The sequence below is a fragment of the Pygocentrus nattereri genome, chromosome 4 (assembly GCF_015220715.1).
Source record: "Pygocentrus nattereri isolate fPygNat1 chromosome 4, fPygNat1.pri, whole genome shotgun sequence".
Lineage (NCBI taxonomy): Eukaryota > Metazoa > Chordata > Actinopteri > Characiformes > Serrasalmidae > Pygocentrus > Pygocentrus nattereri.
The window spans coordinates 26,897,844-26,912,925 of record NC_051214.1 but is presented as its reverse complement, the minus strand read 5'-3'; the positions used below and the strand labels follow the sequence as shown (position 1 = coordinate 26,912,925).

Genomic DNA, 15,082 nt, shown 5'->3' with positions numbered 1-15,082 from the left:
TAAAAAAAAAAAAAAAAAACTCTCAGTTTCAACATTTGATATGTCTTTTTAGTATTTTCATTTAAAAATATGATGTACATGATTTGCACATCATTGCATTCTACTTTTATTTACATTCTCCACAGCATCCCAACTTTTTTGGAAATGGGGTTGTAATATTTGTTCTTTTCTCTGTTATTTTCTTTTCCCTTCCTGTCTGTCTCTCAACTGCAGGAGGTGCTTATTAAACAGATTCACAAGGTCAGTGTCTTTGAACTGTGAATTCCATGTTTATTATTTTTGGTCTCTTAACCTTGTTTGATATTTTTACAAGTCGTTTGAAGATTATTTGGGCGTGAAACCTGACGCAGTATCTCTGTCTGTCTCATTCTCTCTGTAGACGAGTCAGTGTATGTGGCTGATGCAGGCTTTAGGTTTTCTGTTGTCGGCACTGCCAGTGGAGGACATTCTGCGCAACCTTCACTCTCTCATCACGCCCTATATCCAGCAGCTGGAGAAACTGGCTGAGGAGACGGTACATATTATTTACTTGATTCCACAAGCACATTACATCTGAAGTTAAACTCAATCACACAGACACAGTCCGTCTACAGTGAGACGTAATCACTCTAGACTTAGATTAAATTAATCAGTGTGACTTGTCCCAGAGACACTAAAATCCCTTACATATATTTTATGATAATCCTAATATAGAACTTAATATAATCTTTTATATTACAATTTTACATCTGAGTTCAAGCACACTTTGAGGAAATTTATATGTATTACCCAAGTCTTACCTCTCATTAGAACACTGGTATTGGTATTTTACTTTGTTTTCAGAGTCTGATGCCTTTTCTTTTCAGATCTGGTCTGTGGATATATGTTGGTTGTCTCAGTATTTCCTACATTGGGCAGCTGGGTTTTGGGTTTTGACCAGAAGAAAAAAAAATGTCCCCCCCCCCCACATGTTCAAGGCTTTTCAGAATATATGATGGGCATACAATGTAAACTGTGGACTAGTTAAAGGTTCTAAGAGGTTGTATTATTCAGCCAGGAACTGGCTATTTGACTGACATGCAAACCAACCACCCACACACCATTGTTTTTGCAAGACATGTGGCAGGCCTGAAGTGCTACACAGTGCATGAAACAAAGTTGTATGACTTAATTCATTGGTTTACCATGTAAATGAGCAACATTAACATTTAATATGCTGTGACAAGTATTTTGCCAATTTGTGTAACAAAGTAAATAAATCCTGCACGCGTTAAATGGCACCAAAATTTCCTAGGCGAAACTCTGCTCAGTAGTTTGCTTGAATGGCTTCAGTTAATTAGTTACTCAAAAATCTCTCAGATAACACAGGTGACGTAAACTGCATGGTAGAATTTGATTGGGGTTTGTTGTTGCTATGTTCTCCTCCTATACTGGAACAAGGGCAGGTTTCTGTTGTTGATCTGAATCTTGCCTTGGCCTTTCTCCAAATGAACAGACCCTGTGTGTGTGTGTGTGTGTGTGTGTGTGTGTGTGTGTGTGTGTGTGTGTGTGTGTGTGTGTGTGTGTGTGTGTGTGTGTGTGTGTGTGTGTGTGTGTGTGTGTGTGTGTGTGTGTGTGTGTTCTGCCGATTATTATGGAACATTTCACAGTGGGGCCAGATTGGCATTTCACTGGACTCCGGAAGCAACACGCCACAGGCTAAGCTAAGACTAATGAAACGAAGAGACACACATACTGAAGGTTTCAGTGTGTTACTGCCATCAGTGCTACCAACAGTTTTACAGATCAAGTACATTTCCTTTAGTTCTTAAGAACATTGTGTGTTCGCTTCATTCACGCTGCAAGTTTATCAAGTACACACAGCTCAAATAACTGATGTGTGGTTTCAGTGAATATACAGTTTTGCCCCTTCTAATGCTTCTCACTAGCTGTATTACTGTAGCTGTAATGCAGTTATTGAAAAAGCAGTTTTTTACATTACAAATGTTGTCAAATACTTTGGACCAATAAAAAAAAAAAAACATAGATGGTGATTAATCGTTAACTGGCAAGCCTAAAGACCTGCTGGTGGGACCTGGCTATTTAAGGGGTTAGTGTTTATGACAGTTGTAGTCTTTCAGGTTATTTAAATACTATATAACTAAAAGTGCAATACCCCTTTTTCCTTTCCGATAACAGTACCAATACCTGATCCTTGAAGAATAGCTGATACCGATTTCAGATGCATAGACCAAACTTTTTGTGTTTATTTTCTATGCTGAGTTATTATTTAATATTATATAATTAGTAATAAGTACAGTATTTAACAACTGAAGTAAATGCATTTTTTTTTGTTCAAAATGGTTAAAAACAGAGTTGAACCATGTATAGATAAACCTGTGTTTTGTATATGTAAGCATGCAGCAGCTTCTCCAGCTCAGCAAAAACAGTGTCCAGTGTTTTTTTTACATCCAGATTTCTGTTTGTCTTTTTTCTCAAACGTGCATCATATACACTCATGCTTATGTTCCAGAGTGTCAGACTCTACTGGAGTTTAGTCAGTTTTAGTCATTCACACTGTCAGTGAAAGCAAATTGAGCCACAAATTTTTCAGCTTTGTTGAACCCAAAGGCTGCAAGACCCCGCTGCTGCATGATGCAACTGATCGACAGAGATGCACTACAGGTGTGGGCTAGTGGACACACAGGCCCAGTTAGTGGGCTTATATGCTAAGGTCAAATTTAAAGACTAAAGGCTGTCATTACCCTAAAAGACAAACGCTTTCTTCCAATGTCTCCAATGTTCACTCCCTCAATAACAACCTTGACTAACATTAACTCAGAGTGTAAGTGACTGAACAGTGGGAGAAAAGGGATTACTGAACGAAGAATGGTGCAGCATTTCAAGCATTTCATTACTGCTGCTTGTCAACCCACGCAGTTGACGTGTTGTTAAGTAGAGCCTATACAAGCATGTCAGTAATTGCTTTGTGAAATTGGTCCTTGGTATCTCCTTCACTCATACTGATGCTGCTTTTAAGTGCCAGTGCAACCTTATATAGAAAGAATCCAAAGGTCTGCATATAAAGAGCCTCACAGTATACAGTATGTGTAGAAGTTATTCAGTGTGGGTATGTAATGCCATACTATTTGTATGTAAAGCTACTATTTGCTACTATTATACAGCCCAAAAAGGTCTGTGGATTCAAAATGATATTTCAGTGCTTTAATACCTTAATTTGTGTCCCAAAACTTGCAACTTTCCTAGCACCAGCGCTACATGTTCAAAACGTTTTCATACCAGTTGTGAATGGGGCCACAGACTAGGCAAAACTGTGTTACTGTGCTCTATATTTGCTGATGGGAGTCATTAACAGGAAGAGCCATTAAAGCCAATGGATTGTGAAGATCAAACTGCATCGCAGGCTGGGTTTTTCACCTTCCTCCTTTTTCTTCTTTTTCTTCAGAGATTACTGGAACATTCTGTTGTACATTCACCAGTATAGAATATTCTCTTACCATCCATAATGGACACACATGGGCAGATAACTGACCACAAAGATAGATATAACCCTGACAGTTCTTTAATTATTAAAATGTCCAAATGAACATGCATAAAATCCCTCAGAGAGAGAGAGAGAGACACAGAGCCACGATACCACCCCCGTCTCCTGACAAACAGTCTGGCCACATGCTGAAATCAGTGTCCTGTATGAGTGTCTTTCCTATTTGCCCAAGGAATAAGCACCTGCTGACATTAGTTCAAAGTCAGAATAGAGAATGAACCAGTAGTTTGGGGATCAGAATGGTCAAAATACAAGGGGGTGTCATGTCTCCCACATGCTGTCTCTCTTTTTTTTTTTTTTTTTTTTTTTTTTTTCCCTCACTTGCTCATGTTTGTACGCTCTCTCTCACTAGGTTTTCCTTGCATGTCTGGCTTTTCAGAAGAAGGCATTACATCAGACTCTTAGAGTAGGCTCTGTTCTTAAAACTCGGTCAAACAGTGACACCTAGTGATGAGAGGAACAATGGCTGCTTAGATATTTTTAGGTTCCTCTGGAACATAGTTAGATGATGAAATCATGGCAGCCTTGAAAAAGAACAGTGCTTGTTCAGCTCATGAATTCTTGCCAGATGTTATTTATAAGCTTTTGAAATGCCTCCTGTGAGATGAAAATAGCCAAAACAAACACTATTTTTAGCAAGTTAATTTGTGTGTGTTTTGTGTTTTTGTTTTTTGTTTTTGACTGTCTTTGAATGTCTTACTATATATTTTCTGATGCTTTATGTTACTGGTTATATATGAGGCTGTATGATGTATGGTGCGTTAAGGCACCCTTTGTGTTAGCAAAGTGTAATATACTTGTAAAATTTACAGTCCTGTTGATTTATATTATACAACCCCAATTCCAATAAAGTTGAGACGTTATGTAAAACATAAATAAAAACAGAATACGATGATTTGCAAATCCTTTTCAACCTATATTCAATTGAATACACTACAAAGACAAGATATTTATGTTCACACGGATAAACATACAGGTTTTGGATCAACATATGCTGCCATCCAAGCAACGTCTTTTTCAGGGACGTCCCTGCTTATTACATCAAGACAATGCCAAGCCACATTCTGCACGTGTTACAACAGCGTGGCTTCGTAGTAAAAGAGTGCGGGTACTAGACTGGCCTGCCTGCAGTCCAGACCTGTCTCCCATTGAAAATGTGTGGCGCATTATGAAGTGGAAAATACGACAATGGAGACCCCGGACTGTTGAGCAACTGAAGTTGTACATCAAGCAAGAATGGGAAAGAATTCTACCTACAAAGCTTCAACAATTAGTGTCCTCAGTTCCCAAACGCTTATTGAGTGTTGTTAAAAGGAAAGTTGATGTAACACATGCCCCTGTCCCAACTTCTTTGGAACGTGTTGCAGGCATCAAATTCAAAATGAGTGAATATTTGCAAAAAACAATAAAGTTTATCTGTTTGAACATTATATATTGTGTTTTTGTAGTGTATGCAATTGTATATACGTTGAAAAGGATTTCCAAATCATCGTATTGTTTTTATTTATGTTTTACACAACGTCCCAACTTCATTGGAATTGAGGTTGTATAACATCAAGGTTTCCCTGAATGTTAGTGTATGTTATGTTTTCCTCTCATTGCCTGCTTCAGTCCACTGCTCCTCCCATAATTTCACTGTTGTTCCTGTAACCACGCTGTCATCTCATTAATTAAGCAAACAGTTCACCATATTGCAATATCTAGCAAATTTGACTCGAAAATGAATAGCCATGTGATTTTCAGCATAGCGTGTGTGCAGCTTGCCACAAAATGCATGCATAAGTTCAGTACAGTACTGGTGCTGATGTCCATTACTGAGGTAAATGATCAGTCATCATTCAGAGGGGTTTAGTGACAACCTGACTGGATCTTTTTTTATTCTAGCATGTATTCATCAGAGATTCTCTCTCCCTATAGTCCATGGCTGTTGATGTAGGTCTATTTTTATTTATTTATTTATTTATTTTTTACGATGTCATGGGGGGATGGTATCATGACTCAGTCTCCTGTTCCACCAATCGCATGGCTGTTGTCATGGCACTAACAGCAATGATTAGAGCCTGATGGTTGTTTAACGACTCTTTAATTGCTCCTGTTGTTCCCACAAGCTCTGCAAGATGGCCTCGCTCTCCCCTCCCCCTCCCAGTGGGCTGTAATTAAGGGCTTGTTTAAAAGTTCCCTCAAACACTATAATTTTCAAGTTCTGTACTTCAAGTTTCTATACTGCTGACTCTGTTTATTTTTCTCTGCTTTTATCTTCAGTTCTGTAAATGTTTACAGTGAACAACAAAAGTTAAAAAAAAAATTCTAATTAATTTTACTAGCACTACTCACTATTTATTTGTTGATCTCAACAACGAGGATGAAACTATTGTTCTTTTTCTTTTTTATTCTTTCTCTCTCATCACAGCCAAATCCTTCTAACAAACTGGCCATCATTCACATTCTGGGCCTGCTGTCCAACCTCTTCACCACACTCGACATCACCAAGCAAGAAGATGAGTCTGGGGAGAGTGCGCCACCTGTCAAATCAACCCCGCCACAATCCGGCCCCAACCCTGTGAGTGTCTTACTGTTTAACAGATGTGATGTTCTTTAAAGAAGGTTGTGGCCATGAGAACAGAAGCAGTTGTACCCAAATTAGAGTGGACATAACAGATTTATGGCAGTTCATGATGAAATTTAACAGCTCTCTGTACCAATTCAGTATCACAGCAAACAAACTACTTTGGGATGGTTGAGGATTGTTTGGTAAGTGTGCAACTTAGGAACATCACATAAGTAACATGACAGTCAGCATTCTCAAACAAAAAAAGGTAATACATGCTATTTATAGAGAAGAACTTTAGCATAATATAACTAACGTTCAGAATATGCAGTAGCAACCATTGGTCCACTATATTACCTTGCTTATCTTGTTCACATATTTCCTTAAGCTCTTGGCAACTTGTTTAACTTGATACCACCACTAATAAAGAACAAGCAGAATTGTTCATTTTTTCAGTTTTAGGTCTGAACTACTGATACTGATGCATCACCTCCAAATATGAATCCAGTGTATGGATTTGTACTGCAATATTTTCATCTTCAGTAAAAATCTTAGTACTTCAGGCGTACTTAATGTTTGTCATTGTGTTTTTGTGTTGTAATGTTGTGCAATGTTAAGTGAGGTGGTCATGGTCAATCCATTATGAAAAAGTATTTGATTAAAAAAAATACTCAAATAGCCTGTTGGACACACCCGTTTACATGCTTTTTGCCACATTGTTTAAATATATTTTTGCATTTTTATTTAATTGTTTGTGATATTTGACCTTTTTTATTATTTATTTAAATAACCTGTTACTTCATTACTAGTATAATTTATAGTGACAAACCTAATGTAAATTATGTAGAATGTGCTGCCTTACACTATTAAGCATCAAGGGCTGTGGTGTGCTGTTCTCTGTTGTCCTTATTTCCTTTTATAGCTAAAGCAAACAAGGGAAGGGAGGAGAGACTAGATGAGATGATTGAACTGAGTTATCTCAACTTTAGGCCAAAAAAAGTGGTCTGTTATTAACCTGCTGTCAGTTCTCAGTTTTCATTTTTCTAATTTTTTGGAGGTAGAAAAATTACATTCCTCACATAGAAACTGGATGACTTGTTGCATAGAGGTAGCATAATTAAGTAGACTGTGGACAGCAAGAATACTTTAAACTTGTGTTAAGAAGCTGTGCAATGATGATTTTGTGGAAAAACCTTTTCCATTCTGCATCAGTCATCTACACTGTTCTCCACCCACAAAAAAGCTGTCTGTTATGGCCTAGCTGGAAAATTTGGTTATGAAGCGAGACATCACTAAGAGTTATGGTCAACGTGTTGAGTGTTTTATTTTGAATTGCAAAAAGACACCTAAAATATCTGGTAACTGATCCATACACCCTTAACACTTAACCCTCTTAAGTGTTCATAGTCTGAATAATGTTCCATAATAACTGCATCTCTGTTCTTGCCTTAGGTGGTAGTGGTGCTGCAGCAGGTCTTTGCCCTCATTCAGACTGTACTCAGCAAATGGCTGAATGACTCACAAGTTGTAGAGGTAAAATTTTTAGCCTCAGTTTTTTTGCTCTTGGTCACAGATTACAGCAAAAATAGCATTACTTTTCTTTTTTTCCTTTCTGTCGAGCCCATTTTAAGCCAGTTGCTACTGTTACAGCTTTTTTTTCCTCACTGCTTTTGTCTGTATCCCTTTCATCTTGGTCAGAGCGGTGTGTTGCCTAGACAAAAATGTTTGTTCGTTTAAACAACTTAATCAGACGGAATTAAAAAATAATAATACAACGAAAAGTAACCTCTGTCTCTTTCTCAGGCTGTCTGTGCTATCTTTGAAAAGTCAGTGAAGACTCTACTCCATGACTTTGCTCCTATGGTGTCTCAGCTGAGTGAGATGCTAGGCCAGATGTACAGCACTATACCACAGGCCTCTGCACTGGATCTGACACGACAGGTACACTTACAATTACACACAGAGCTGTTCGCGCTCCATTCCTGCGGATTACCAATATCATGTATTCAATTTACTTTAATTAAAGTTAATTAACTTAACTTTTATTTCCTTATGCATTAAATGTTTGATGGAGTCATTTAAAACTCTGTGTCCAGGAAGATTATTAATATATTTATATATTATTTTAGCCCCTGAAACCAGCTGGCTGTTGCCATAGCTATATACAGCGATGTTATTCAGCTAGATGCCATTTACTATATGTACTTCTAGGCAGAGCCCTCACCTTTATCAGCTTGAGCTAATGCATCCGGAGATCAATGATTCTGACCCAAGACTAATGTTAGAACTTTTTTGGACTTTATGATCCTTGTGTCATTTATGCACTAACAATGAATGACTAATTAGGATTTTATAGCTAAACAGATGTATCTCTTGAGTAGAGCTGTAACTAATAATGATTTCCATAATTGATTAATCATTTTATTATGACTTTCATTAATCAATTAAACTGGAAAAGAACATGTGATGCTAGTAGTCTGTCAAAAGGGCATAACAGGCTTAATAGCAATATATAACATTATGACCACCTCCTTGTTTCTGCGCTCATTGCTGTGCCTGATCCACCCCCACATAGTACCTGTTCTCTGAGGGTCCATGGGGGTCCTGACCACTGAAGAACAGGGTAAAAGGGGGTAACAAAGTATGCAGAGAAACAGATGCACTACAGCCTGTAATAGTAGAACCTATAGAGTAAGTGGAGTTGATAAAATGGACAATGAGTGTAGAAGTATGTAGGTGGTCATAATGTTATGCTTGATCAATGTATCTGGATATTTATGTTTTCTTTCTGAAATGGCTTAAAAGAGTGAATTAAAACAGAGGAACCAGAATTTGGACAGAACAGCCTTTATTGAATGGAATGAGGGATCAGAAGCAAACTCCAATATGTTGACTGTAAAATCAATTTAGAAATTGTGATGTATTTTTAGACTTTCTAGCTTTTAATGCCAAGCCCTCATTTGACTGCATCTACATTTGTAGCTGATAGTTATCTGGAGCAGCTTAACATGGCAGATAAATGCAGTGTGAGTTTAACTGTATGGGGAATTGAACCTTGATCTTCTGTGTACAAAGTGGTTTTACAAGCCACTTCATGTTATGCGGTTGCTTGAGGTTTTGAAAATAAAGCTCAACATGGAAAGTCAACTGTGCACAGTGCAAATAAATGCAAATAAAGTGCACACAATGAGGCATATTAAGATCAGCACATTATTCAGGATGTTGCTTGGGTAGCGCTGTCGCCTCACAGCAAGGAGGGCCTGGGTTCGATTCCCCGGCTGGGCGACCAGGGTCCTCTCTGTGTGGAGTTTGCACGTTCTCCCCGTGTCTGCGTTTGTTTCCTCTGGGTTCTCCGGTTTCCTCCCACAGTCCAAAGACATGCAGTCAGGCCAATTGGACATGCTAAATTGCCCCTGGGTGTGAGTGTGAGTGTCTGTCTGCCCTGCGATGGACTGGCGACCTGTCCTGGGTGTATCCTGCCTTCCGCCCAATGACTGCTGGGATAGGCTCCAGCACCACCCCCCGCGACCCTGAGGGAGAAGCGGATGGATGGATGGATGGATGGATGGATGGATGGATGGATGGATGGATGGATGGATGGATGGATGGATGGATGGATGGATGGATGGATGGATGGATGGATGGATGGATGGATGGATGGATGGATGGATGGATGGATGGATGGGCTTAATTTTAGGTCTCCTAAACAATCATCGCAAATGTATTGCAAATTCTATTTTGTACTCCTAAATTATTTAAAAGTAATTTTTCAGGCTAGGAATCATATCTTAAGATCTTTGTGTGTGCTGTAATGGAACTTTGTCTAAATTATTCTTATTCGTCTATGTGCAGATGGTGCATATATTTGCCAGTGAGACAGACCACTTTCCTCCAATCAAAGCCCTGTTTGAGTTAGTCACTTCGGTCACCCTCACCATCTTCCAGCAAGGTAGGCATCATAGATTTTCTGTTTCAGTGCTTAGATGAGTCTAATAGTTTCCTACTCTATTGAACCTGTTTTTGCACACAATTTCAACAGTCATCACATTAAGTTGCAGTATTACTGAGAGAGGCGTACTTGTTTGTTTGACCCTGAATTGTGATTCCTAATTTACACTTGTTAATTAACTAAAACAGATTATGTACAAGTCTGGGTCCTGTGCCAAATACCACACACACACACTTGTCATGCTGTTTTCCAGATGTGGCTGATCATCGTCTGCTGCTCCGTCTCCCCTTCGCTTCTCCTTCGTCCCTTTTCTTGTCTTTCACTTTATTTTTACCACTTTGTTCACCAATTAACAGACATCATGTCTCTCTGTATCTGTTAACCCTCTTATCTCCTCCTAGGTCCCTTTACTGTGGCTCTGAGGACCTGCCATGGTTTTCTTTTGACTGTTTTGTCTTTTTTATTTTTCCGAGGGTTACTGGGAGGATTGGGCATTGGTGGGGAGTGGGGGGGGGGGGGTAAGGGGATGACTGGGGTTTTGTTTGGAGTGTGGGAACAACTAGGGGAGGGGACTTTGGGGCTAACTGCTGCCCCTGTCTGGGGCGGCCCTGATGACCAAATGCTCACCAGACCCTGGGGTGGGGCAAGTTGGGAAAGTGTGTATGATTTGAGTTAAGAGAAGACCAAAAAAAAAAAGTTAAAAAGAACCAAACAAAAAGAAGAGAGAAAAAAAAAGATGTCACAGTAGCAGGTGCCTTCCTGGGTTCCCACTCCAAACCCACTTTGGTTTTTTAGGTTTGGTCTATTTTTTTTTTCGTTACTTCTCTTTTAGTTCGTGTTTGTTTTTTGTTTTTTTGTTGTTTTTTTTTATTTTTTTTTTATCGTTTCTCCAAACTGACTCATGACTCCGTCTGTTTTTTCGTTTTTCTTTTTAGCGACTGCCTTTAGCGCCTTACATGCTCCTCCCTTCCTTCTCTCCCCTTCTTTTCTCACATGTGCAATTATTTCAACGAGATCCTTTCTGTTGCCTTTTCTTTCCACATGACTGTTCAATCTGTTCCGTTGCTGTTTGTATATATTCTTATTATTCTTCTTATTATTTCTTAAGTTACATCTTTATTATATTTTAGGGCCCAGGGATCATCCTGATATTGTTGATTCATTTATGCAACTCCAAGCTCAGGTGTGTTTTTGGTTTCTTATTTCATTCACTTTGGGTTTCTCTCTCTCCTATTCCTTTCTTTCTCTCCCTCCCTTCTTCTTTCTGTCCTGTGTTTTCGGGGTCTGTGGTGACCTTCATTTTGACTGGGCTGTGAAGTAGACAGAGGGGCACTATTGGATGACTGACAGACCTCTCATCCAATAGTATGAGTTCTAACAAGCGTGGATTAGCCCCTCAGAAATGTGATTGGTCATTTCAGAGGAGGGACGCCACCCCTGAAACGTGCACATGCTGTATATGGTCATACAGTGCATGTACACACTGCTGAGTGAACTGTGAGTTGGGGTTCTTTACTATAGCTTAACTGCCTCATTTTCAGTACCAACTATCCCCATCAACAAGCTGTTTTTCTGTTTTCTCATAGTAAGTTAGAAGTGTATGGTAATATAGATACAGACAGTACCTAAGATTGCTTAAAATCACATTCATATATTTCAAGTATTTCAGTATTTAGTAATATTACAATAATAATAAACATACATTTTATAGGCCACTTTTCACATAGGCAACAGCTCAAAGTGCTTTACAGACAATTACAGACATTTTCTTTTCAAAATTTCAGTAGCAGAAATAAAAGAATGCGTTGAGTTTAGTGATTTTCTTCTGTTACTGTTTAATAACTGCAATAATTATTATTATTATTATTATTAATAAGATTAGTAATAAATCAAAGTTGACTATTATAAAATAAACTGCCTAATATAATGTGGAATTAGGTTCCACAGTTTAGAAGCATAAAAACAAAGACAACCCTTCACGTTTTCTGCATTTTACAGAAGGTATTTGCAGATGGTCAGTATGTGCAGATGACATGTTGGAACAAAGAGACGTTTGGTGAGGTACGCAGATGCTCAGCCATTTAGAACCTTAAATTGTAACAGAACTTCTTAAAATCTATCAATATACAGATAACCCTTGCAGTTATTTCAGAACAGAGGTAAACAATTCCTTATTTTCATTAAGAGCCATGCTGCTGTATTTATGTACAAGTTATAGAAAATATATTTCCTTGGGTATTATTTTGTGCTAGTATTGCTCAGTCCTTTATTAGAATTCCCATAAACTGCTGCTCTTTTCTGTTGTCTAATTAAGGTAAAAATTAAGTAAAATTTATAAAAACAAAATAACTTTTGCTTTTTAATTTTGTGAATGTTTAGATGCACACATACGTTCTGTTTCTTAAGATTGAGTTTATATGTGATGAGAACAACTTATATATGTAGTCAAAACTACCTTCATTCCATAACTAGTTTTATTTTGATGGGCTTGAGCTGATTTGGGCCAATCAGAAATCTTTATTAATAGGTTTTGTAATCATGTGTTCCATGTTGTTATTCATTGCCATATTAATATAATATGAATGTATTAGGTACAGCTAAATGTGCAGGACTCTGAGCAGAGCAGTATTTAATGGAGAAATGTTAAGTACATAGTATAATAGAAGTACATAGAAACTTGCAAATAGGTCAAAGCTGAAAGGAAACCCTCACAGTAAGCCAGTCATGGTTAGAGTCTCTGAAGCCCCTTCTCAAAGTGTCATTCCAGCCCCAAAACTGATTAAACCCTAAATGAATTATCTTCGTTAATTAATATCTTAATTAATTAATAAACTATACTGAATTGGCACCGTATGTATCATATTAGGTTTTCTCTTCGGTTTTCATGCCTTCTCTCATTTCTGACTTTGGCTGGACCCTCGGGTCCATCTCTTTATTTCTTGCTTTCTCTCTGTCTTCTTTTCCTCTCCTCTCTCCCTCCCTCCCTGAGTATCCTCTCATCCTTAATGAGTTCTTTAATGCATCAGTTGTCTTTATCCGTACATGTTACTTAGATTTCTGTTGAATATTCAGTCCAACTGAGCAAAAAAGTAGAGATTGCAAAAGAAAAAAAATACAAGAATCAATACAAATCATACCACCTTTAGTTTGACTTAAGTTAAATGTTTGATTTTTTGCAGTTGATTTCTTACTTATCTGATCTGTTTGCATTGAATAAGTTGATGTACATTTGGTTGTTTTTGTTAGTCGCAGTAGAATTGAACAAATGTAGGAGAGAGAGGTAACGAAGGTGGGAGGGGAGGGTGCAGGATTTACGAGCTTCCAGCTATTGAGTTTATACTGTATGCCATGTTCACTGCCTCTGTCTGCTTTTGTAGGCTCTCAAACGGAAGCCCGATTTGTTCTTATCTGAAAATCTTGATGTGAAAGCAGTGTTTCACTGTGGTGAGTGATTCGGACAGCAGAGGTCTGATGCCACAATGACATTCTATTACACTGATATGGGCATCTAGTAGTGAGTCAATCTTAGTATGTCATGGAGTTTCTACTAGAACTTCATTGTACAACATGTAGTGTATTGTGATTCGGTACAGTTTTGGTGCATAAGTGAAAAAAGAAGTGGCAGCATCCATTATGCTTTCATTGTTGTGGTCCAGTTATCAAATTTAAGACTTCAGTATCTAGTACATAGAGCTAGGCAATAAGACAAAATGTTATTGTGATAAATTATGTCACAATATGTCACAGTAAGCTTTTGTGAGCTTACCTTGGACATATTCACTACTTGCCAACTGCATGTTTGATTACATATAGAGCCTATATGTACTACATGGATTAAATATAATGCAGCTCATGATATGTGAAATACTGAATATAAATAATTTTATTCATAGGTTTAGATAGTTGTTTTTTTTTACGTGGCCCTACTTTGTCTGTTTCAGTTTAGCTCGTCACAAAAATAAACATATCTCGGTATTACATCGCCATGTCAGCCACTTCTAGTTAATAGAATAATTAACATAATTAGTTAATACCTAATTAACACAAACAAGATGAAAACATTTAAATGTAAACACAATGAATAAATGGTTTCCGGTATAGCACAGCAGAGTTGTTTACTCATATATAGCATTATATCTAACTGTATTCATGGTGTTTTCATCCTTGTATCTGAAAAATTAAATTATTATTAATATGCTTCTGGTAACACCCCTTGTAGAAATTGATAAAAGAAGTGTGTTGTTCGTTTTAAAATAACTTGGGTCTCCTGTCTGTAGGAGTTCTGTCGCTCAAATTCCCAGAGGCCCCTACAGTCAAGTCTACCTGCCTTTTCTTTGTAAGTTAAAGGATATTGTCATTTTAGAGCAACACTGTGTGTCCAAAAGTATTCACACAACTCCATCTAATTAGTGAATTCAGTTATTTTAAGATGAAGCCATTGCTGATAATTGTGTTTAGTTGTGCAAAGCTTAATTAAACTCCATACCAAATCATTATTAATAGAACAGAACGTATATCAGCCTAAGGTTGGCATGCCTAATGCCAAAGGTCGGCTAGAGCTGTTTAATGAGTGGATTTGCTCTCTCTGGCCTTAGGGATGAATTGGAGTGGTGTTTGATCTAGAACTAATCATCCAACATCAATACCTGACCTCACTAATACTCTTGTGGCTGAATGCATTCAAATGCTCACAGCAATCTACAACATCATTTCCCATTACTACATCTAGTATAAAGCCTTCCTGGAAATGTAGAAGTGGGGACAAACTGCCTGTTAATACTCTTGATTTCAGAAGCAATGTGGGATTAACAGGTGTATACACACTTTTGGACATGCAGTGTATGAGCTTGTAGACCTCATTATGCATTTAATCTGGACTGTCTTACTTTTTTCTTTCACATATAATATAATTTATAAAATTTCACTGTGCAAGTGTAACTATTGTATTTGTTTAATGAATAGACTGAGCTGCTGCCACACTGTGCAGACATCCCTCCTGTGGGACAAGTGGTGCAAGAAGATGGCAAACTACTACTACTGGCTGTTCTGGAGGTTAGTGTTA

At 37.9% G+C, this 15,082-nt stretch overlaps 1 protein-coding gene across 2 annotated transcripts in view; it reads left to right on the top strand.

Annotated features, from left to right (window-relative positions):
- Positions 1-15,082, top strand: part of ipo13 (importin 13) — a 55,953-nt gene that overhangs the window by 38,003 nt on the left and 2,868 nt on the right. Inside the window, exons 10-19 of one of the 2 annotated variants that reach the window (XM_017688450.2) lie at positions 214-240; positions 380-514; positions 5,934-6,083; positions 7,524-7,604; positions 7,875-8,012; positions 9,924-10,020; positions 11,151-11,203; positions 13,398-13,464; positions 14,298-14,356; positions 14,983-15,072. In XM_017688450.2, coding sequence (XP_017543939.1) covers positions 214-240; positions 380-514; positions 5,934-6,083; positions 7,524-7,604; positions 7,875-8,012; positions 9,924-10,020; positions 11,151-11,203; positions 13,398-13,464; positions 14,298-14,356; positions 14,983-15,072 — 897 coding nt within the window. Of the gene's footprint in view, positions 1-213; positions 241-379; positions 515-5,933; positions 6,084-7,523; positions 7,605-7,874; positions 8,013-9,923; positions 10,021-11,150; positions 11,204-13,397; positions 13,465-14,297; positions 14,357-14,982; positions 15,073-15,082 lie in introns of those variants that run through there. The other variant, XR_005130218.1, reaches the window with a different exon arrangement.